Here is a 23243-nt window from a genome sequence, read left to right on the forward strand (position 1 = left end):
AGCCACACAACCTATTGTATGCCTACTACTGAACACTACTAGCATCCACATAACCTATTGTAGTCATACTACTGAACACTACCAGCATCCACATAACCTATTGTCGTCATACTACTGAACACTACCAGAATCCATATAACCTATTGTAGGCCTACTTCACCACTAATCTGCCTAAGTTACACATGACTGGAACATGCTAATAAAAATCAGCCAGACACCTCTACTCAAGTGCACTCAAGTTTCCAGGAGAACAGGTCGAAAGTAGAGACCATTCAGACTACACAACAAAGTACCAGACAAAACAACCACAACAACACTGTCTGTAAGATGGACAGAGTAATGTCAAAAATTCAAAGTCTGAGTCTTGAGACAATTTAGCCACTTTGCATGGCAGCCCATGTGGTCCTGTCCTGTGGAAGGGTGGTAGGTACTCACCTGCATGTTTGTGGTGGGGATGTGCTTTCTGGCCCTGAGGACTGCTGCCCTGTTGCAGGAAGAGGGCAGCACCCTTCACCATGAAGAAGCTCTCGCTCAGGCTAGAAAAACAACAGATGGAGAGAGCCGTTAGAAACTGGATCATGCAACAATGTGGGCAGACTGAGCCATATGGTCACTCAACAGTTCAACACTGACATGCGAGTCAAACTGTTCCAGTTCTATAACATAATCCTTACACCTTCAAGAGCGCCATGTTACAGAGAAAGTGAAGATAAGTCATACCTGGGACCAGACAGACAAGAAAAGTGTTTAATATAGGGCTTCAGGTCAGGAGGTCCAGACAAGCACCCAGTATTTCAGCCACTAAACCCAATTGTAAAAGTTCAGCAGTAAGCCAAGTTTAACCTCTTCACTTTTTTAAGGAGAGGGGGCAATATCCTGAATTCCAGATGACTGATGTTCCCAAAGTAAACTGCCTGTTACTCAGGCCCAGAAGCTAGGTTATGCATATAATTGGTAGCATTGCATAGAACACTATAAACTAAAACTGTTAAAATAATGTCTGTGAGAATAACAGAACTGATATGGCAGGCGAAAACCAGAGGAGAATCCACACAGATTTTTAAAAATTTTTTTTAGGTCACAGGCCATTTCAATGCAAGCCTATGAGATATTCAAAATAATTCCTCCCAGATTGTAGTTCTTATGGCTTCCACTAGATGTCAACAGTCTTTAGAAAGGGTTTCAGGTGAATGTTTTGAAAAACAAACAAGTAGTTGTAGTTTTTCCAAGGAGTCCCTCATTAGAAAAGTAGCCTTGTTGCGCGTGTGAATGAGGTGCGCGCTCTTCGTTATTTATCTTCCCAATTGAACATACTATTCTCCGTATTAAATTGTATCGTTATTTTAGATATTAGAGTACCTGAGGATTAACTGAGGATTGACTTGTTTGGATGAACTTTACCGGTAACCTTTTGGATTAGTTTGTATGCATGTTGAACGAGTTGATTAATGAAATCTATGGCGCCAACCAAAAGGACTTTTTTGGATATAAAGAGGGACTTTATCGAACAGAATAACCATTCATTGTGTAGCTGGGACCCTTGGGCTTGCAAACAGAGGAAGATCTTCAAAAGGGAAGTGATTTATTTCATCGCTATTTGGGATTTTGTGACACCTGTGCTGGTTTGAAAAAGTATTTTGATTTGGGGTGCTGTCCTCAGATAATCGCATGGTATGCTTTCGCTGTAAAGCCTTTTTGGAAATCTGACAACGCAGTTGGATTAACAAGAAGTTAAGCTTTTAAACGATGTAAAAAAACTTGTAATTTTTTATATTTAATATTACGATTTTTGTGTTCTGCAATTTCACCGGATATTGTCGTAGTGGAACGCTAGCGGGACACCGACCCCAAAGAGGTTTTAAGAGGAAGCCGGAGCCTCAACTTACAGAAGCTATGAATCAAGTTTTGATCCTGAATGCTTATCTGGCCTTCCCCCTGGCCTGCATAAGCTGCTGCATCCTGATGGGATCTGTCAGGTCTCTGCCGGCCCAGACAAATGCTAAACAGACTGAATAATTAGCTGCAGTAGTTTGTAATGCATTCCTCTGAGCTACACACGGCATTTACAAGTCTCACCTGTCTAGGATATTATGTCCATTCTCTCATTGAGTTCCTGTGCATTCTGCAGGTGACATAACTAATATGGCAAGGTGGTGGTGGAAAACAAAGTGAGGGCTGAAGCTGTTTTCTATGCTTGTGCCAATTATTCTCTTTCACTGTGCTTACAGAATAAGTATCTCTCCAGGCTCTTAAATCCACCTGACAGGAGGGTGGAACATATTCCCGATGTACCCTGTATGTGCAGTCTAGCAAACAGGCACGTCATTGGAAAGTACAGGCGTGATGAGAGTGACAGGAACAAAAACAAACCGGAAAACTAGACAACACCAGAGCCTATGGAATAGGCACATGTTAAATGTCTACCGATATATTAGTATTTCAGGTAAGACAATAACGTCCTCCGAGCAACCGATGGCAAAAGTCTGACTTAAAACTAAACATTCAGAAATCACATATTTCAGCCCAGTAAGGGTCAAGAACCATCCCAGAGTCATTCCACCACCCCCCTCCCTGATTGTCTGTCCCTGACTGGACTTCCTGTTTCCAGGCTAGGAGGAGGAGACCTTGCCCAAGCATATGATAAGGCCGGAACAGGCTCTGCTTTGTGCCACCCAACCCCACCACAGAGACAGCGTTCCACAGTGACGGGCACATAGGAGTGGCCAGCCGCTGATCACAAGCGCTTTTGTTTCACTTTGGCTTCTCTCCTACCCATTGGGTCGTTCCACCTCAAAATGCACAAGAAAGAGGGTTGACACCCATCATCACAGATTGTTCTGAAATCATTTTTGGTTGTTAGAAACAGATAGCATTCCTGCAACATTTTTTTGAAATATATTAGATCTCTGAGGAATTAAATGTAATTGATTGCACCCATATAGGCCATTTATAGGATTCATATAATATTAAATAAATATAGTACCTAACATCCGATTTGGACCAAACTTTTATCGAACAATGAGTTAGACATGACAATTCCAACACATGGTCACGAATCACCCACACCCCATGCCAATTCCACCCTAACAACGAGTATATAGTATCAGTTCTCTATGTCTGACAAGTAGTACGGAGCAGCTGCGGCTCAGAGTATAATTTCTTCATCCTATGTAATGTATTCCCAGTGAATTTGGGAGTGTTTTTTCCCCCCCTGTTCAGAGAAACTAGTCAGACTTTGATAGGTTTATATCCCATCCTAACGGGAAGGAAAAAAGGAAGAAAAAGAAAAACCACTGGGAATACATTACATAGGATGAAGAAACAAAACTCAGAGTTGCAGCTCCATACTACTTATTAGACATGGAAAACTGAAACTATATACTTGTTCTTGTGGTAGGATTAGCGTGGGGGTATGGGGGGGTCCGTGTGTGGCTTTTGGACATTTCTTTGGTTTCCTCATGTCTTACTCATTGTTCTAAATTTGATCAATTAAAATGGACAATTTGGATGCAATAAATTAGCTTAGTTTCTCAGAGATCAAACTATATTTCAACAAAATAATGTTGCATGAATTCTAATCTTATCCGTTTCTACAGAAAATATACCTGAGATGGTGGGTGTCATGGCTTGCTGTTTTGAGATTTATTAGGCTGTGGAGGCGCTCCTGTCAGGGAATGATGAATATGAGGTAGAGCTGCAGCTAGCTAAATCTATAGGAGATGGAGCACCTCCTTCAAACTTTAGGACTCTCTGTATGTGCTAGAGAATCCTCAAACACTTTTATACCTCAACCATCTAGCCTATCACTTTGAGCCTTCTTCAGCATAACCTGTGATATCTCGGCAGGATATTCTATTAACCCTATATCATTGTAAAACTACAGTATTTCGCTCTTACTAAAAAACTAAATTAAAGTAATTCTCCTATTCTCTATTAGATAGTACACATACATTATATTCGGAAAGTATAGAGAACCCTTGACTTTTTCCACATTTTGTTACATTACATACAGCCTTATTCTAAAATGAAGGGAAAAAATGACTCAATTTACACACAATACCCCATAATGACAAAGCAAAATCAGCTATCTATAAAGCAGGTAGAGTTGATAGTTTATGGTTGTGATCAGGGTGATTCCAATATTATTTGTTTAAATCTATCAAAAGTAAATAACTTTACTGACCGTGAGTGGTCTTGCACGAGTTGTAATGAGGACATGAGTAAGGGGTCCTTATGGTATAAATGACTCTGCTTAAAAGAAAATGGTCTCGTTTTGAAATGACTATATGGCTGATTTTAGTGAGACTAAGAACTTCTATTTAATCACTTTGATTCATTTTATTTTGGCAGAGGTCAGCCATCAGAGGACATAAGTAACAGTACAGTGCAGTCGTAAAGTATTCAGACCTGGACTTTTCCCACATTTAGTTACGTTATAGCCTTATTCTAAAATGGATTCAATTGTTTTTTCCCTCAATCTGCACACAATACCCCATAATGACAAAGCAAAAACAGGTTAAGAATTACTTGCAAATGTACTCAATATAAAAACTGAAATAAACATTTACATAAGTATTCAGACCCTTTACTCAGAACTTTGTTGACGTACCTTTGGCAGCGAGTACAGCCTCGAGTCTTCTTGGGTATGACGCTACAAGCTTGGCACACCTGTATTTGGGGAATTTCTCCCATTGTTCTCTGTAGATCTTCTCAAGCTCTGTCAGGTCGGATGAGGAGCGTCACTGCACAGGTTTTTTCATGTCTCTCCAGAGATGTTCAATCTGGTTCAAGTCAGGGCTCTGGCTGGGCAACTCAATGACATTCAGAGACTTGTCTTGAAGCCACTCCTGCATTGTTTTGGTTGTGTGCTTAGGGTTGTTGTCCAGTTGGAAGGTAAATCCAGTCTGAGGTCCTGAGTGCTATGGGGCAGGTTTTCATCAAGGATCTCTCTGTACTTTGCTCCGTTCATCTTTCCCTTGATCCTGACTAGACTCCCAGTCCATACTGCTGAAAAACATCCCCATAGCATGATTCTGCCATCACCTTGCTACACCGTAGGGATGGTGCCAGGTTTCATTCAGTCGTGACGCTTGGCATTCGGACCAAAGAGTTCAATCTTGGTTTCATCATACCACATAATCTTGTTTCTCATAGTCCGAGTCCTTTAGGTGACTTTTGGCATACTCCAAGCGGGTTGTCATGTGCCTTTTACTGAGAAGTGGCTTCCGTCTGTCCACTCTACCATAAAGGCCTGATTGGTGGTGCTGCAGAGATTGTTATCCTTCTGGAAGGTTCTCCCATCTCCACAGAGGAACTCTAGAGCTACTCTGTTCGTGACCATCGGGTTCTTGGTCACCTCTCTGACCATCTTCCATTTAAGATTGTGTTTCACTTGGTTCTTGTGGACCTTCAACGCTGCAGAAATGTTTTGGTACCCTTCATCAGATCTGTGCCTCGACACAATCCTGTCTCGGAGCCCTACGGACAATTCCTTCGGCCTCATGGCTTGGTTTTTGTTCTGACATGCACTGTCAACTGTGGGACCTTATATAGACAGGTATGTTCTTTTCCAAATCATGTCTTTACCACAGGTGGACTCCAAGTTGTTGAAACTTCAAGGATGATCAATGGAAACAGGATGCACCTGAGCTCAATTTTGAGTCTCATAGCAAAGTCTATGTAGTTCTGTCCTTGAGCTGTTCTTGTCTATTGATGTTCTGTATTATGTTTCATGTTTGGTGTGGACCCAGGAAGAGTAGCTGCTGCTTTTGCAACAGCTAATGGGGATCCTAATAAAATACCAAATAATTATTCAGACTATGTAAATAAGGTTTTGGTTTCTATTTTTAATACATTTTCAAAATAAAGTCTAGAAAACTGTTTTCGCTTTGTCATTATGGGGTATTGTGTGTAGATTGATTAGGAAAACATGTTAATTTGATCCATTTTTGAATAAGGCTGTAACGTAACAAAATGTGGGAAAAGGGGTCTGAATACTTTCCAAATGCTGAACACTACTGTATGATCAATTGAAATAGGCTGCACTCATAAAACACAGTGAGAAACCACAGTGAGAAACCGGAGGATGTGTTGAGCGTGAATCTTTCTCTCCTGTCATGTAAATTACCAGCCCTACGTCCACCACCATAAACCACACTCAGACAGTCTAATTAACTAGCCTCTGCCCTGGTGTCTCCGAGCCTCCGGCACCCTGCTATCAGCTTCTCCACTAAAACCAGGGCTAAAAATATATCTGTTATCACAGCAAACAAAGACAGTGACAAAGAGACTTGCCAAATAGCCTCAATGATCCCTTGGAGTACCTATTCTTCTAGGATAGGAAAGACAGGCTTTGATTCTGAATGAGCAGAATTCATACAATCTCAAATGTATGACTACTATTAGTATCAGGCTTGTAATGTGCATGAACTTGATCGGACCCGTGTTTATTTAGGCTACTATTTTTTTGAGTGCTCTCACATTTAGTCAATTTTTGTCATTTGAATAATGATTGTCTAGTTAGTGTCAAAATGACTAAAACAGTGGGACATTTTAGTCAACTAAAAGCCCTTTCATTTTAGTCAATTCACATTTGTATTGCCTCATTAACTTATAAACATAAAATCTTCCATGTGCACAAAACATACATAGCCTTGTCCTACCAACATTTTCTGGATAACATCCTATTCTCTTCCCAACAGCAGAAATATGAAAGATAAAATAATAATATTACATTATATAAGAATGATCTGCCTAGTTAAATAAAACATGTAAATGTAAATTCCAAATTCAGCATACATAGATACATTACATACAAAACAGCCAGACAAGTGCAGAGAGAGCGAGAGAACAATCACAAGATGGTGTCACAAAGTAGGCTATTGGCAAAGTAGTATGGGTTGCACACCTCCATCACACAGTCCAGTCATTGCCACTGTTATGAACGTTCCACAGTCGCCAGAGCCACATTGATGTCCAAAAGTAGAATGGGGGCTTATGACTGTTTCGCACAATGATGTAGTCGAGTCACTAAACCTCGAGTCCCATGTCTCCTGTGCTCAAGTCCAAGTCACCAATGGTCAAGTCACAAGTCCCTATGGCTTAAGTCTGAGTTCCAGTGCTCAAGTCCTGGTCCATGTGTTCAAGTCTAAGTCACACCAACTTTTTTTTAAAGAAAGAAAAAAAAAGAAGTTATTTACCCAGTCAGATAAAGCGTAGTGGCAAGAGGAATTTAGTCAATAAATTGTCTTCTATCCCTTTTCCCTTCTTTCTGTGCCACCAAATGTCCTTGTGTAGGACCTAGAAGGTTGGTGGTGTCTGATTAGCTATGTGATGCAAGAGTGTCATCTGCACGGTGTGTATAATCTGAGCCGGAGCAGAACCTGTCTACCTACACTCATCACTTGCTCCCTACAGCTCACCAGTTGATGTAGGCTGTGTTTTCCGGGTGTGACGCATCCTTCCCACTGCTGAACGGAACTGCGCTGCGCATCTGTGCTGCTAATATTAATTGTGCTCGTCACTGAAAAACTCTCAATGTCTCCAAAAATTATTGTCCAGTCCACTTAGTCAGATTTAAGCCACAGAGATCATTTTGGCTCATCTTGGTCAATTGAAATGAAATAGCACTTTGGTTTAGATAGTTTTTTTTCTAGGTCAATTTAGTCAGTTACAGTCTCGTAAATTGCCACTGAAAAATAGGTGTTTGATGAATATTTTACTCCATTTCTGTTAACGAAATTAACACTGGATCGGACACATGATTACTCTTCTGTTGAGCTATGGAAATGTCAAGCCAGTAGCTAGGCTAGGACATTTTACACAGGAAAAAGTTTGCAGGTATTGTTCCAAAAAGGACATAGTACACAATAACATTCCAGGAACCCTCCTATTGCATTTGTACACCACTGAGTATTATCTGTTATACACATCCTCCCATTTTACACAACTGAGCAGCACTGAGCACACTACTGTCTAAGAACCACACATGCTAAATTAGGAAACTAACAGCATTTCTATTCTTGTAGATCACACACTCCATTTACCTATGAGAGAACTTTGCAGCACTCTACTAAACTCACATGCGGCATATCTCGGTCTGGGTCAGCACGGCGTTCTCCACAAAATAGGGCAGCATCTCCAGTGCAGCCTCCTGAGAGGACTCCAACACCAGATGCATTCTGTTGACCAGCCAGAGAGAAATCTAGCCTCTTCCCTGACACGTCTACAGCCCTCTTCTTTCGATCCAAGAGTCGGAGTAAAGAAAGAGAGAGTTCTTCAGGTCCTGACCCAATCCCTGGGTGACAGACTGACAGTTACTTAGCCCGGTCTTATCTGTGTGATGTAGGTAGGCAGCTGCCTTCTGCTGCGCTGTAGTGGCACACCTCCTTCCCTCTCCATTTATCTATAGCCTACTTTTCCCCCAGTCCCTCTGTGTTTGAGTAAAGCAGTGAAGAAAAGCAAAGTCCGAGTGCTCCTGCCTGAGAGGACTTGCTGCAGCGCAGTGTCCAACCGCAGCTTGAGGCAGAGGGCTGTGTCCTACCTCCCCTCCCCCAGGGACTCACACACAATTCAACCTCCTCCCCCTCTCTCACGCACAAACTCACAGACACTGTATAGCCGGAAGTGTTACGAATCCAGAGGATTTCAGATGCTGGACCTTCTTTTCTCAGCATGAGTTCTTCCCCAGCATGAAATCATTTTCCATCCTGAATCAATTGTAAGAAGTCAACCAAACAATGTATATGTCCTAGTTCTCAGCTGCAGAGCAACAACAGGTTTCCACTTCAGCAGGGGAAAATAAGGTCCTAATCAGGATCTTATACTGCTGTCCAACAGAAAACTGCTCTCCAAGACTTCAGAGAATGGCTTTCTTTCTTCCCTTCTCTGGGACCAGCAAAGCTACTTGTTCAATTTCAAAAGACAAAAGGAAACAGAGGGACTTCGGCCAACAATTCAGAATGGATGTCTTGATCTCCTTAGCTAGCAGGGGCCAGAGGCTGCATGCCACCCAACAAGTCAACTGACTCCCAGGCAGCGCTGCCAGGGAGCTCCTCACATGGGCCAAGCATGGACAGGGAGGGCAGTGAGCCTGGCACATAGCTCTGCCCAAATCTCATTAACCTCAAGGGAGGGATCAGCCCATCTCTCTCCTTTAAGACTGGCCACTGCTGCCTGTCCCTCACTTCCACTTCCATCTGTCCCACACAGACCAGTGTTACTGTCAGTCACTCCACACTCGTGTCACATATGGTAATGTGTGTGTCTGGGCCGGGTTAGGAAGGGAGAACATTAGAAAGAGTTGAGTAGGTATTAGGTCCATGTTATTGTGTGAAGTAGACTCAAGTCATGACTGTCCACGTGAATCCAAATAGATCAGTTTTGCAATGAATAACTTCACTCAGACCCCCACTCACCAACGGAAGGGAGGAGAAAGTGACTAGAGGGATTAACAGCTCACGTCCTGTTGTAAATCAAGTGGAGAAGATTTAGGTCTACCTCTCCAATATTCACCAAAGGAATGTCCTTTGCTTCAAGATACTTTTTCCCGCCGAAACTCTAACACGTTCAAAAGCGAATACTGGCACAATGTTCCTGACATAGAACGTGGGGTATGGTCAGAGGCGATCTAGAGAACACTAATGTTATATTGTTTGTTATTTTGTGATTAAAAATGCTATAAAGGAAATACTGTAACTTGAAAAGTATACCCACTACATGTACAAAGTTTCCATCCTATGTGATGTACATGTAATATGAAAAATTGAGTTTTTTTGTTAAGAGAGGGATGTGATTTGGGTACATAACTTTGTACAATTGACAAGTCACACCCCTGAGTGCAGTCAGAGAGCGTGTCAGCCTGACGGAACCATCCCTTTCGAATAAACTGTATAAAATGTTTGGTTAAGAAATGAACATTCTAGACCAGCAAAGCGTTAAGCTGCAACTGCACGTTTAAAGTGGTCTGAACGTTGAATCTCAACACGAGGTAGAGACGATAAACTCACCTCTAAGACCATCACTGGTAAGGCTGATTAGCTGTCCCTGGTAAAGTATCTTGAAAAGCGAATTTAAGTGAGACCATTCTACTACTCTGTTCAAACCATCGTATTACGGTACTCTCATGACCCCACTGGGAACCATCGACACGGCTAACTAGCATATCTTCAAAGAACCCGTTTGGACAATCAGAGCCTTATAAGCGTGCCGCGAAAAGGCCCAAACCCTTTTCCAAGGCAGCCTCGTTCCGAGAGAGATACACTGCGACCCCAGAAATGTCACGTAAATACATTCATGATTTCTTACTCAGGTGGAGGCGGTTTGTGTGCAAATTACAGTGTGGGGAGAACAAGTATTTGATACTATGCCGATTTTGCAGGTTTTCCTACTTACAAAGCATGTAGAGGTCTGTAATTTTTATAATAGGTACACTTCAACTGTGAGAGACGGAATCCAAAACAAAAATCCAGAAAATCACATTGTATGAAGTGTACCTATGATAAAAATGACAGACCTCTACATGCTTTGTAAGTAGGAAAACCTGCAAAATCGGCAGTGTATCAAATACTTGTTCTCCCCACTGTATATGATTAATGTAAGTGAAAGTAGTTTCTAAATGTACCAATGTTAAATGTCTCTGTCCCTCTCTGCCACCCCGCCATCTCTTTTGTAACAAGCAGGCATGTTGTGTCATTACGCTAGGGACCTGTTTTTAACGTATTAAGTGTGTATGTTTACTGTGTTAGCATTTGATTAGCTAGAAAATAAATAATTAAACCAATGTGTGGTATTGAAGGCTTGAGTTTTTGCAGATGCAATGAGGTTGACTGTTCAGAAAGATGATATGATACAATTTTATGATTAATAAGTTAACTGTTTATAGATGTGAAAGGTAAAGACCTTTGAGTTTAACTCTTTAAAAGAACAGCTCATGGTGCCCCAGATCATAATGATTGAATTCTTACACGATTAATTTAAATTGGGTAACAATTAAACAGTTAGGTAATTAGATAAATAATAGTCTTCAGATTTATGTCAAGTCACTCCTATTTTCTCTAAACACACACACGTCATTCAACTAATTTGAGAGGATTTGCTGACATAGAACTCCTGCCTTTGTCTAGGACACAGATAACACCATCTCCTTATCAACAGAAAGAGCTCTGTGATACCTAAACAACAGGCTACTAGCAAGTCAACTGATCTCTAGGTGGAAAACTTCTAAACTATATGTGATCAATATTGCCAGGAACAGTGGATTAACCTAGTGAGGTCAGCTTTGGTAGCAGAGGGAGGCCTAGTCCATGTGACTGGGCATTAACAGAATTACTCTTGCAGCCAGATAGATCACTTGGACCGGTCTGAACCAAGCACAGCCTGCCAGTAATCTTATCCTCTGAATCATCAGGTGTTTGCATGGTGTAATGGATTACTCTGAAGGGGACTCTCCACACAGAGACTCTCCAGAGGGGGAGTCGCTACGCGGGTTATTCATTGGCCCAGGGCTCTCTGCACCCACCAGCACAATGGAAGAAAAGCCTCTTCTCAGGGCTGGCTAGCTATTGCATAAGGTTGGAGTTTGAGGAAGTTCACAGATGCTTTGGATTGACTCAAAAGAGACCTACATTGCCTTGCAAAAGTATTCATCCCCCTTGGCGTTTTTTCCTATTTTGTTGCATTACAACCTGCAATTTATATGGATTTTTATTTGGATTTCATGTAATGGATATACACAAAATAGTCCAAATTGGTGAAGTGAAAAAATTAACTTGTTAAAAAAAGAAGAATTTAAAAACAGAAATGTGGTGTGTGCATATGTATTCACCCGCTTTGCTATGAAGCCCCTAAATAAGATCTGGTGCAACCAATTACCTTGAGAAGTCACATAATTAGTTAAATAAAGTCCACCTGTGTGCAATCTAAGTGTCACATGATCTCAGTATATACACTGCTCAAAAAAATAAAGGGAACACTTAAACAACACAATGTAACTCCAAGTCAATCACACTTCTGTAAAATCAAACTGTCCACTTAGGAAGCAACACCGATTGACAATAAATTTCACATGCTGTTGTGCAAATGGAATAGACAACAGGTGGAAATTATAGGCAATTAGCAAGACACCCCCAATAAAGGAGTGGTTCTGCAGGTGGTGACCACAGACCACTTCTCAGTTCCTATGCTTCCTGGCTGATGTTTTGGTCACTTTTGAATGCTGGCGGTGCTTTCACTCTAGTGGTAGCATGAGATGGAGTCTACAACCCACACAAGTGGCTCAGGTAGTGCAGCTCATCCAGGATGGGACATCAATGCGAGCTGTGGCAAGAAGGTTTGCTGTGTCTGTCAGCGTAGTGTCCAGAGCATTGAGGCGCTACCAGGAGACAGGCCAGTACATCAGGAGACGTGGAGGAGGCCGTAGGAGGGCAACAACCCAGCAGCAGGACCGCTACCTCCGCCTTTGTGCATGGAGGAGCAGGAGGAGCACTGCCAGCACCCTGAAAAATGACCTCCAGCAGGCCACAAATGTGCATGCGTTTGCTCAAACAGTCAGAAACAGACTCCATGAGGGTGGTATGAGGGCCCCGACGTCCACAGGTGGGGGTTGTGCTTACAGCCCAACACCGTGCAGGACGTTTGGCATTTGCCAGAGAACACCAAGATTGGCAAATTCGCCACTGGCGCCCTGTGCTCTTCACAGACGAAAGCAGGTTCACACCTGCTTGACTGCCATTAGGTACCGAGATGAGATCCTCAGACCCTTTGTGAGACCATATGCTGGTATCGGTAGGCCCTGGGCTCCTCCTAATGCAAGACAATGCTAGACCTCACGTGGCTGAAGTGTGTCAGCAGTTCCTGCAAGAGGAAGGCATTGATGCTATGGACTGGCCCTCCCGTTCCCCAGACCTGAATCCAATTGCACATCTGGGACATCATGTCTCGCTCCATCCGCTCCATTGCACCACAGACTGTCCAGGTGTTGGCGGATGCTTTAGTCCAGGTCTGGAAGGAGATCCCTCAGGAGACCATCCGCCACTTCATCAGGAGCATGCCCAGGCATTGTAGAGAGGTCATACAGGCACGTGGAGGCCACACACACTACTGAGCCTCATTTTGACTTGTTTAAAGGACATTACATCAAAGTTGGATCAGCCTGTAGTGTGGTTTTCCACTTTAATTTTGAGTGTGACTCCAAATCCAGACCTCCATAGGTTGATACATTTGCTTTCCATTGATACTTTTTGTGTGATTTTCTTGTCAGCACAATCAACTATGTAAAGAGAAAAGTATTTAATAAGAATATTTCATTCATTCAGATCTAGGATGTGTTCCCTTTATTTTTTTGAGCAGTGTATACATACACACACCTGTTCTGAAAGGCCCCAGAGTCTGCAACACCACTAAGGAACGGGCACCACGAAGACCGAGGAGCTTTCCAAACAGGTCAGGGACAAAGTTGTGGAGCAGTACAGATCAGAGATGGGTTATAAAAAAATATCAGAAACTTTGAACATCCAACGGAGCACCATTAAATCCATTATTTTAAAAAATGGAAAGAATATGAGACCACAACAAACCTGCCAAGAGAGGGCCGCCCACCAAAACTCACGGACCAGGCAAAGAGGGCATTAATCAGAGGGGCAACAAAGAGACCAAAGATAACCCTGAAGGATCTGCAAAGCTCCACAGCGGAAACTGGAGTATCTGTCCATATTACCACTTTAAGCCGTACACGCCACAGAGCTAGGCTTTACGGAAAAGTGGCCATAAAAAAGCCATTGCTTAAAGAAAAGAAATAAGCAAACACGTTTGGTGTTTGCCAAAAGGCACGTGGGAGACTCCCTAAACATATGGAAGAAGGTACTCTGTTCAGATGAGACTAAAATATATATTTTTGGCCATCAAGGAAGAAGCTATGTCTGGCGCAAACCCAACAACTCACATCACCCCGAGAACATCAGCAGTCCCTGGGGTCCTTCTGTAGCTCAGTTGGTAGAGCATGGCGCTTGTAACGCCAGGGTAGTGGGTTCGATCCCCGGGACCACCAATACGTAGAATGTATGCACACATGACTAAGTCGCTTTGGATAAAAGCGTCTGCTAAATGGCATTATATTATATTATTCCTCAGCAGGGACTGGGAAACTGGTCAGAATTGAAGGATGGAGCTAAATACAGGGAAATTCTTGAGGGAAACCTGTTTCAGTCTTCCAGAGATTTGAGACTGGGTCGGAGGTTAACCTTCCAGCAAGACAATGACCCTAAGCATACTGCTAAAACAGCACTCGAGTGGTTTTAGGGGAACATTTAAATGTCTTGGAATGGCCTAGTCAACGCCCAGACCTCAATCAAATTGAGAATCTATGGTATGACAAATATTGCTGTACGCCAGCGGAACCCATCTAACTTAAAGGAGCTGGAGCAGTTTTGCCTTGGGCAAAGATCCCAGTGGGGGGGGGGGTGAATAGTTATGCACGTTCAAGTAGTTTTTTTGACTTATCTCTTGTTTGTTTCACAAAATAAATTATTTTGCATCTTCAAAGTGGAAGGCATGTTGTGTAAATTAAATGATACAAACCACCAAAAAATATATTTTAAATTCCAGGTTGTAAGGCAACAAAATAGGAAAAACGACAAGGGGGTGAATACTTTCGCAAGCCACTGTATGACAAATTTGACAACCTCTCCAGAACTCTCCGATCAGAAGTGTCCTTAATTAAGGAAAAACTGAAATCTGTAGACACACTACAGGCAACAGCGGCTACACAGGGCACTACCATACAGTGATGACATAACATAACCACCCTTCAGCCACAGTCAAGTGTTTAAAGATAAATGTGAGATCCAAGAAGGACGTCATCGGCACCAAAACATTCGGCTGGAGGGCATTGCTGAAGGTCTAGAGGGGCCCCGTCCAACAGACTTTGTTTCTCAAATATTGCAGGACATGCTTAACCTCAAAGAAAACACCCTCTTAGAGACTGTGCCCATAGGTCACTGCGAGCTAGACTCAGAGAGGGTGATCCCCCAAGGCTCTTCGAGGGTATTAGAGAGTATTACCACCATGTCCGAGACCAGATCATGTGCCAAGCTGGAGAAGCAACACTCTTACTGACAGAGGCAAGAGACTGTCCATTTTTCCAGACTTCACTGCCTCTGTGGCCAAGAAACAGAAGCCTCACAAGTCCTCAACTGGCAGCTTAATTAAATAGTACATGTAAAACACCAGTCTCAATGTCAACAGTGAAGAGGCGACTCCGGGATGCTGGCCTTCTAGGCAGAGGTCCTCTGTCCAGTGTCTGTGTTATTTTGCCCATCTTAATCTTACATTTTATTGGCCAGTCTGAGATATGGCTTTTGCAACTTTGCCTAGAAGGCCAGGATCCCAGAGTTGCCTCTTCACTGTTGAGGTTGAAACTGGTGTCTTGTGAGTACTATTTAATGAAGCTGCCAGTTGAGGACTTGCGAGGCATCTGTTTCTTAAACGAGACACAAATGTACTTGTCCTCTTGCTCAGTTGTGCACCGGGGCCTCCCACTCTTTCTATTCTGGTTAGAGCCCTTTTGTGCTTTTCTGTGAAGAGAGTAGTACACAGCGTTGTACGAAATCTTCAGTTTCTTGGCAATTTCTCGCATGGAGTAGCCTTCATTTCTCAGAACAAGAAGAAACCGAGGAGTTTCAGAAGAAAGTTATTTGTTTCTGTACATTTTGAGCCTATAATCGAACCACAAATGCTGATGCTCCAGATACTCAACTAATCTAAAGAAGGCCAGTTGTATTGTGTCTTTAAATCAGAACAACAGTTTTCAGCTGGGCTAACATAATTGCAAAAGGGTTTTCTAATGATCAATTAGTGTTTTAAAATGATAAATTTTAAGGATTTAGCTAACAACGTGCCATTGGAACAAAGGAGAGATGGTTGCTGATAATGGGCCTCTGTAAGCTTATGTAGATATTCCATTTTTTTTTAATCAGCCGTTTCCAGCTACAATTGTAATTTTCAACATTAACAATGCCTACACTGTATTTCTGATCAATTTGATGTTATTTTAATGGACATTTTTTTTGCTTTTCTTTAAAACGAGGACATTTCTAAGTGACCCCAAACTTTTGAATGGTAGTGTATATATTTATTTTTAGCATTATGTACATTTTCATAATTATTGTCTGGAAAAGTAAGCCTCTTCATATAATTATTTTGTCATTGTTTTCTGTGTAGGATTGTGGAACAGGATCCCCTTTTGTTTTGTTGAGGCCATAAGCGGTCATGCTTCCAATGTTAGAGATGGCGCCGGAGGAGACGGCTGCCGTTTTACGGTCTCCTGACAAATTATTCTATTAGGTGGTATTTTTTCACGATATTTGTAGGGCTTACAAACTATTACAGACTACAAAGGGAAGCACAGCCGCGAGCTGCCCAGTGACACGAGCCTACCAGACGAGCTAAATCGCTTCGAGGCAAGCAACACTGAGGCATGCATGAGAACATCAGCTGTTCCGGACGACTGTGTGATCACTCTCTCTGTAGCCGACGTGAGTAAGACCTAAAAACAGGTCAACATACACAAGGCTGCGGGGCCAGATGGATTACCAGGGCGTGTGCTCCGGGCATGTGCTGACCAACTGGCAGGTGTCTTCACTGACATTTTCAACATGTCCCTGATTGAGTCTGTAATATCAACATGTTTCAAACAGAACACCATAGTCCCTGTGCCCAAGAATATAAAGGCAACCTGCCTAAATGACTCAAGTCCGTAGCCATGAAGTGTTTTGAAAGGCTGGTAATGGCTCACATCAACACCATTATCCCAGACATCCTAGACCCACTCAAACTTGCATACCACACAAACAGATCCACAGATGATGCAATCTCTATTGCACCCCACACTGCCCTTTCCCACCTGGACAAAAGGAACACCTATGTGAGAATACTATTCATTGACTACAGCTCAGCGTTCAACACCATAGTAATGTACCCTCAAATCTCATCACTAAGCTAAGGAACCTGGGACTAAACACCTCCCTCTGCAACTGGATCCTGGACATCCTGATGGGCCGCCCCCAGGTGGTGAGGGTATGTAGCAACACATCTGCCACGCTGATCCTCAGCACTGGAGCTCCCCAGGGGTGCGTGCGCAGTCCCCTCCTGTACTCCCTGTTCACCCACGACTGCATGGCCAGGCACAACTCCAACACCATCATTAAGTTTGCCGATGACAGAGGTAGGCCTGATCACTGACAACAACGAGATCGCCTATAGAGGAGGTCAGAGACCTGGCCGGTGGTGCCAGAATAACAACCTGTCCTTCAACGTAACCAAGACTAAGGAGATGATTGTGGATTACAGGAAAAGGAGCACCGAGCATGTCCCCATTCTCATCGACAGAGCTGTAATGGAGCAGGTTGAGAGCTTCAAGTTCCTTGGTGTCCACATCAATAACAAACTAGAATGGTCCAAACACACCAAGACAGTTGTAAAGAGGGCACGACAAAGCCTATTCCCCCTCAGGAAACCAAAAAGATTTGGCATGGGTCCTGAGATCCTCAAAAGGTTCTACAGCTGTAACATCGAGAGCATCTTGACCGGTTGCATCACTGCCTGGTACGACAATTGCTCGGTCTCCGACCGCAAGTCACTTCAGAGGGTAGTGCGTACGGCCCAGTGCATCACTGGGGCAAACCTCCCTGTCATCCAGGACCTCTACACCAGGCGATGTCAGAGGAAGGCCCTAAAAATTGTCAAAAGATCCCAGCCAGGCCCATATGCTAGAATATGCATATAATTGACAGATTGGGATAGAAAACACTAAAGTTTCCAAAACTGTCAAAATATTGTCTGTGGGTATAATAGAACTGATATTGCAGGCGAAAACCTGAGGAAAATCAAACCAGGAAGTAGCCTCTATTTTGAAAGCTCCATGTTCCATAGCCTGCCTTCGCTCCATTAAAAAGGGATATCAACCAGATATCATTTTCCTATCGCTTCCTCGAGGTGTCAACAGTCTTTAGACATAGTTTCAGGCTTTTAATTTAAAAAATGAGCGAGAAAGATATCATCGCGTAGTGGATAGCTGGGTGTTCGCATGAGTTTTGCTTGCGCAACAGAGTGGGGTAGCCATTTTCTCTCCCTCTCCTACTGACAAAGAGACAGTGCCGGTTGATATATTATCGATTATATATTTTGAAAACAACCTGAGGATTATAAAAAACGTTTGACATGTTTCTGTGGACATTACGGATACTATTTGGAATTTTCATCTGCGTTGTCGTGAACGCTCAAGCCTGTGAATTTCTGAACATAATGCGCCAAACAAACAGGTATTTTGGATATAAAAATAATCTTTATAATGTTTTGTCTAGTGATCGATAAACTAACACAAACGCTTGGATTGCTTTCGCTGTAAAGCATATTTTCAAAATATGACACGACAGGTGGAATAACAAAAAGCTGTGTTTTGCTATATTGCACTTGTGATTTCATGAATATAAATATTTTTAGTATTATTTTTTAAATGTGGCGCTCTGCAATTCAGCGGTTGTTGATGACAATTATCCCGCTAACGGGATGGGTTGCGTCAAGAAGTTAACTACACATGGTTGATATTACTAGATATTATCTAGCGTGTCATGCGTTGCATATAATCTGACTGAGCATACAAGTATCTAAGTATGATTGAGCGGTGGTAGGCAGAAGCAGGCGCGTAAACATTCATTCAAACAGAACTTTCGTGCGTTTTGCCATCAGCTCTTCATTGTGCGTCAAGCATTGCGCTGTTTATGACTTCAAGCCCATCAACTCCCGAGATGAGGCTGGTGTAACCGAAGTGAAATGGCTAGCTAGTTAGCGCGCGCTAATAGCGTTTCAAACCTCACTCGCTCTGAGCCTTCTCGTAGTTGTTCCCCTTGCTCTGCATGGGTAACGCTGCTTTGAGGGTGGCTGTTGTCATTGTGTTCCTGGTTCGAGCCCAGGGAGGAGGGACGGAAGCTATACTGTTACACTGGCAATACTAAAGTGCCTATAAGAACATCCAATAGTCAAAGGTTAATGAAAAACAAATGGTATAGAGGGAAATAGTCCTATAATTCCTATAATAACTACAACCTAAAACTTCTTACCTGGGAATATTGAAGACTCATGTTAAAAGGAACCACCAGCTTTCATATGTTCTCATGTTCTGAGCAAGGAACTGAAACGTTAGCTTTCTTACATAGCACATATTGCACTTACTTTCTTCTCCAACACTTTGTTTTTGCATTATTGAAACCAAATTGAACATGTTTCATTATTTACTTGAGGCTAAATTGATTTTATTGCTTTATTATATTAAGTTAATAAAATAAGTGTTCATTCAGTATTGTTGTAATTGTCATCATTTCAAATAAATAAATACAAAATCGGCCGATTAATTGGTATCGGCTTTTTTTGGTCCTCCAATAATCGGTATCGGCGTCTAAAATGCACCTGTGTAATGATCATGCTGTTTAATCAGCTTCTTGATATGCCACACCTGTCAGGTAAATGGATTATATTGGCAAAGGAGAAATGCTCAGTAACAGGTATGTAAACAAATTTGTGCACATAATCTTAGAGAAATTAGCATTTTGTGCATATGCAACATTTCTGGGATCTTTTATTTCTGCTCATGAAACCAACAATTTACATGTTGTGTTTATATTTTTGTTCAGTGTACAATGTTTTCATGAGTCAAGTGGTGGAATGAACCTTAAAGAGAATATGTAATCTGGCAGTTAAATTGCAAAATGTTGTAGTGTAGAATGTCCCATACTGAAACACTGAGACCTGGAAGCAAGACAGGCCTTAACCAGTTGGATATAGGGGCGCTATTTTAATTTTTGGATGAAAAACGTTCCCGTTTTAAACAAGATATTTTGTCACAAAAAGATGCTTGACTATGCATATAATTGACAGCTTTGGAAAGAAAACACTGACGTTTCCAAAACTGCAAAGATATTGTCTGTGAGTGCCACATTTTTTAAAACCGCCTCATGCCAATGACTCCTTATATGGCTGTGAATAAGCTTACGTTTTCCACGCATTCCCCAAGGTGTCTACAGCATTGTGACGTCTTTTTAGGCATTTCCATTGGAGAATAGCTGTAAGGGACCATATTTGGCGAGTGGTTACATGGTGTCTCCCGGAGATAATCTCGCATAAAATACTGAGGTAGCCATTTTTTCAATCACTTCTTAAGAGAAAACAATTGCCTCGATGGATATATTATCGAATATATATGTTAAAAACACCTTGAGGATGGATCTAAACAACGTTTGCCGTGTTTCTGTCAATATGATGCGAGCAAATTTTGAAAAACGTTTGGCGTTATAGTTGAAGTATTTTTCGGTCGATTTCTCAGCAAAAACTGCTGAACAAACGGAAGCTTTTTCGCCTTCAAAAATATTATTTTTGGAAAAAATGAATATTTGCTATCTAACTGGGAGTCTCCTGAGTGAAAGCATCTGAAGTTCTTCAAAGGTAAATGATTTCATTTGGTTGCTTTTCTTATGTTGCCTGCTGCCAGCAGAGCCTAGCATAGCATTATGCCATGCTAAACTTACACAAATGCTTGTCTAGCGTTGGCTGTAACGCATTTTTGGAAAATCTGAGATGACAGTGTTGTTAACAAAAGGCTAAGATTGTGTTTGAATATATTTATTTCATTTCATTTGCGATTTTCATGAATAGGAAAATTTGTGTTATGCTAATGCATTTGAGGCTATGATTACGCTCCCGGATACGGGTTTGCTAGTCGCAAGAAGTTTTAAATAGTATCTCATGGATATCAATCCTGAAGACGTGCATCACTGAGTGCTAAAATCCAAAATTGCATTACCAGAAGAAAGTACGTTCTCAGAAGAAAATCCTTGAGTAGTTTACACACTGTACAAAATCTAGTTAAGCTCACAACCAGTGGTTGCAAATGGTTCAGGTAACAGAACTGAAAAATAAAACATTTTGAGGAACAGGAACGAAAGTGATATACTGTTTCGAAACAGTACTGTTAATTTAAAAACATGGGAACTAGTTCTGGGCATTTTTTTCAGTCCCACAAAAAACCCTCACTCTAACTCAGGAACTGGTGCTCTTTCATGTCGTCCCTAGGAGGGGTGCGTCACTTGAGTGGGTTGAGTCACATGATGTGATCTTCTTGTCTGGGTTGGTGCACCCCCTTGGGTTGTGCTGTGGGGGAGATCTTTGTGGGCTATACTCGGCCTTGTCTCAGGATGGTAAGTTGGTGGTTGAAGATATCCCTCTAGTGGTGTGGGGGCTGTGCTTTGGCAAAGTGGGTGGGGTTATATCCTTCCTGTTTGGCCCTGTCCGGGGGTATCATCGGATGGGGCCACCGTGTCGCCTGACCCCTCCTGTCTCAGCCTCCAGTATTTATGCTGCAGTAGTTTGTGTCGGGGGCTAGGGTCAGTTTGTTATTAATGGAGTACTTCTCCTGTCTTATCCGGTGTCCTGTGTGAATTTAAGTATGCTCTCTCTAATTCTCTCTTTCTTTCTCTCTCTCGGAGGACCTGAGCCGTAGGACCATGCCTCAGGACTACCTGGCATGATGACTCCTTGCTGTCCCCAGTCCACCTGGCAGTGCTGCTGTTCCAGTTTCAACTGTTCTGCCTGCGGTAATGGAATCCTGACCTGTTCACCGGATGTGCTACTTGTCCCAGACCTATTATTTGACCATGCTGGTCATTTATGAACATTTGAACATCTTGGCCATGTTCTGTTATAATCTCCACCCGGCACAGCCAGAAGAGGACTGGCCACCCCTCATAGCCTGGTTCCTCTCTAGGTTTCTTCCTAGGTTTTGGCCTTTCTAGGGAGTTTTTCCTAGCCAACGTGCTTCAACACCTGCATTGCTTGCTGTTTGGGGTTTTAGGCTGGGTTTCTGTACAGCACTTTGAGATATCAGCTGATGTACGAAGGGCTATATAAATTAATTTAATTTAACACTACAGTTTCTGCTTCACATTGATTTATTAATGAACAAGGTAAGACGTGTTAATTCTGGGGCTGCTCTGCACACACAAGCTTGCTAGCTACAGTAGCTCTGGTGGAAGTTAAGCCAACTCTCGGAAGTTCAAACACATTCAAAGTTCCTCCATAGAAGCCGCTCCTCTGTAGCTATAATTCTGTGAGCTTTACTCTGATAATGAATGCCGTAACAATGCCTAGCGCATCAAACCAAGCCTCCACTAGCGGTCTCCCCATCCGCAAATTCAGTCACATTTCACGCCCTACACTTGTCTGTCCATCACGCATGCAAGTAACTATAGCCTAGGCAGCCAATAACACCAATGCACAAATCGGTTGCCTAGGCTAAAACAAGTGGTGTAAAGTACTTAAGTAGTACTTTAAAGATTTTTTACTTAAGTCATTTTTTGAGGGTATCTGGACTTTATATTTTTGCCAACTTTTACATCAGTACATTCCTGTAGAAAATAATGTACTTTTTACTCCATACATTTTCCCTCACACCCAAAAGTACTCGTTACATTGACAGGAAAATGGTCCAATTCACACACTTATCAAGAGAACATCCCTGCTCATCCCTACTGCCTCTGATCGGTCGGACTCACTAAACACAAATTATTTGTTTGTAAATTATGTCTGAGTGTTGGAGTGTGATCTTGGCTAGCCGTAAATCAAATAAAATAAAATTGTGCCATCTGGTTTGCTTAAAATAAGGCATTTGAAATTATTTATACTTACACTTTTGATAATTAAGTACATTTTAGCAATTCCATTTACTTTTAACACTTAAGTATATTTAAAACCAAATACTTTTGACTTTTACTCAAGTAGTATTTTATTGGGTGACTTCACAACAATTGAGTACTTTTCCCACCACTGCTACTTAAGGTGTTTTTTGGGGTATGTACTTTACTATTTATATTTGATAACTTTTACTTCACTACATTCCTTAAGAAAATAATGTACTTTTTACTCCATACATTTTCCCGGACACCCAAAAGTATTTGTTACATATTGACAGGTGTCATAACTGCCTTGTGAGGATCCAAATAGGTCAGATCAACTTTGAAATAAATAACATCAACCAGAGCCCCTTTCACTCGCAGAGGAGGCAAGGAGGGAACTGGTGGGGGTAAACCCTGTTGTTAATCAAGGAGAGAACATTCAGCATCTGTCTCTCCAATGTTCATCACAGGAATGTGCCTTTGTTTTAAAAATACTTTTCCCTCCGAAACTCAAACACGGTCTAATGC

General features: G+C 42.1%; 1 protein-coding gene across 4 annotated transcripts in view; it reads right to left on the minus strand.

The window, feature by feature from the left end:
- LOC124036378 (protein phosphatase Slingshot homolog 1-like) overlaps window positions 1-23243 on the minus strand; it is a 51602-nt gene that overhangs the window by 15365 nt on the left and 12994 nt on the right. For 2 of the 4 annotated variants that reach the window (XM_046350893.1, XM_046350892.1), the window contains exon 3: window positions 436-536. In XM_046350893.1, the coding sequence (XP_046206849.1) occupies window positions 436-536 (101 nt within the window). Of the gene's footprint in view, window positions 1-435; window positions 537-8045; window positions 8490-23243 lie in introns of those variants that run through there. The other 2 variants (XM_046350894.1, XM_046350895.1) reach the window with 2 other exon arrangements.

The sequence above is a fragment of the Oncorhynchus gorbuscha genome, linkage group LG05 (genome assembly GCF_021184085.1).
Source record: "Oncorhynchus gorbuscha isolate QuinsamMale2020 ecotype Even-year linkage group LG05, OgorEven_v1.0, whole genome shotgun sequence".
Classification (NCBI taxonomy): Eukaryota; Metazoa; Chordata; class Actinopteri; order Salmoniformes; family Salmonidae; genus Oncorhynchus; species Oncorhynchus gorbuscha.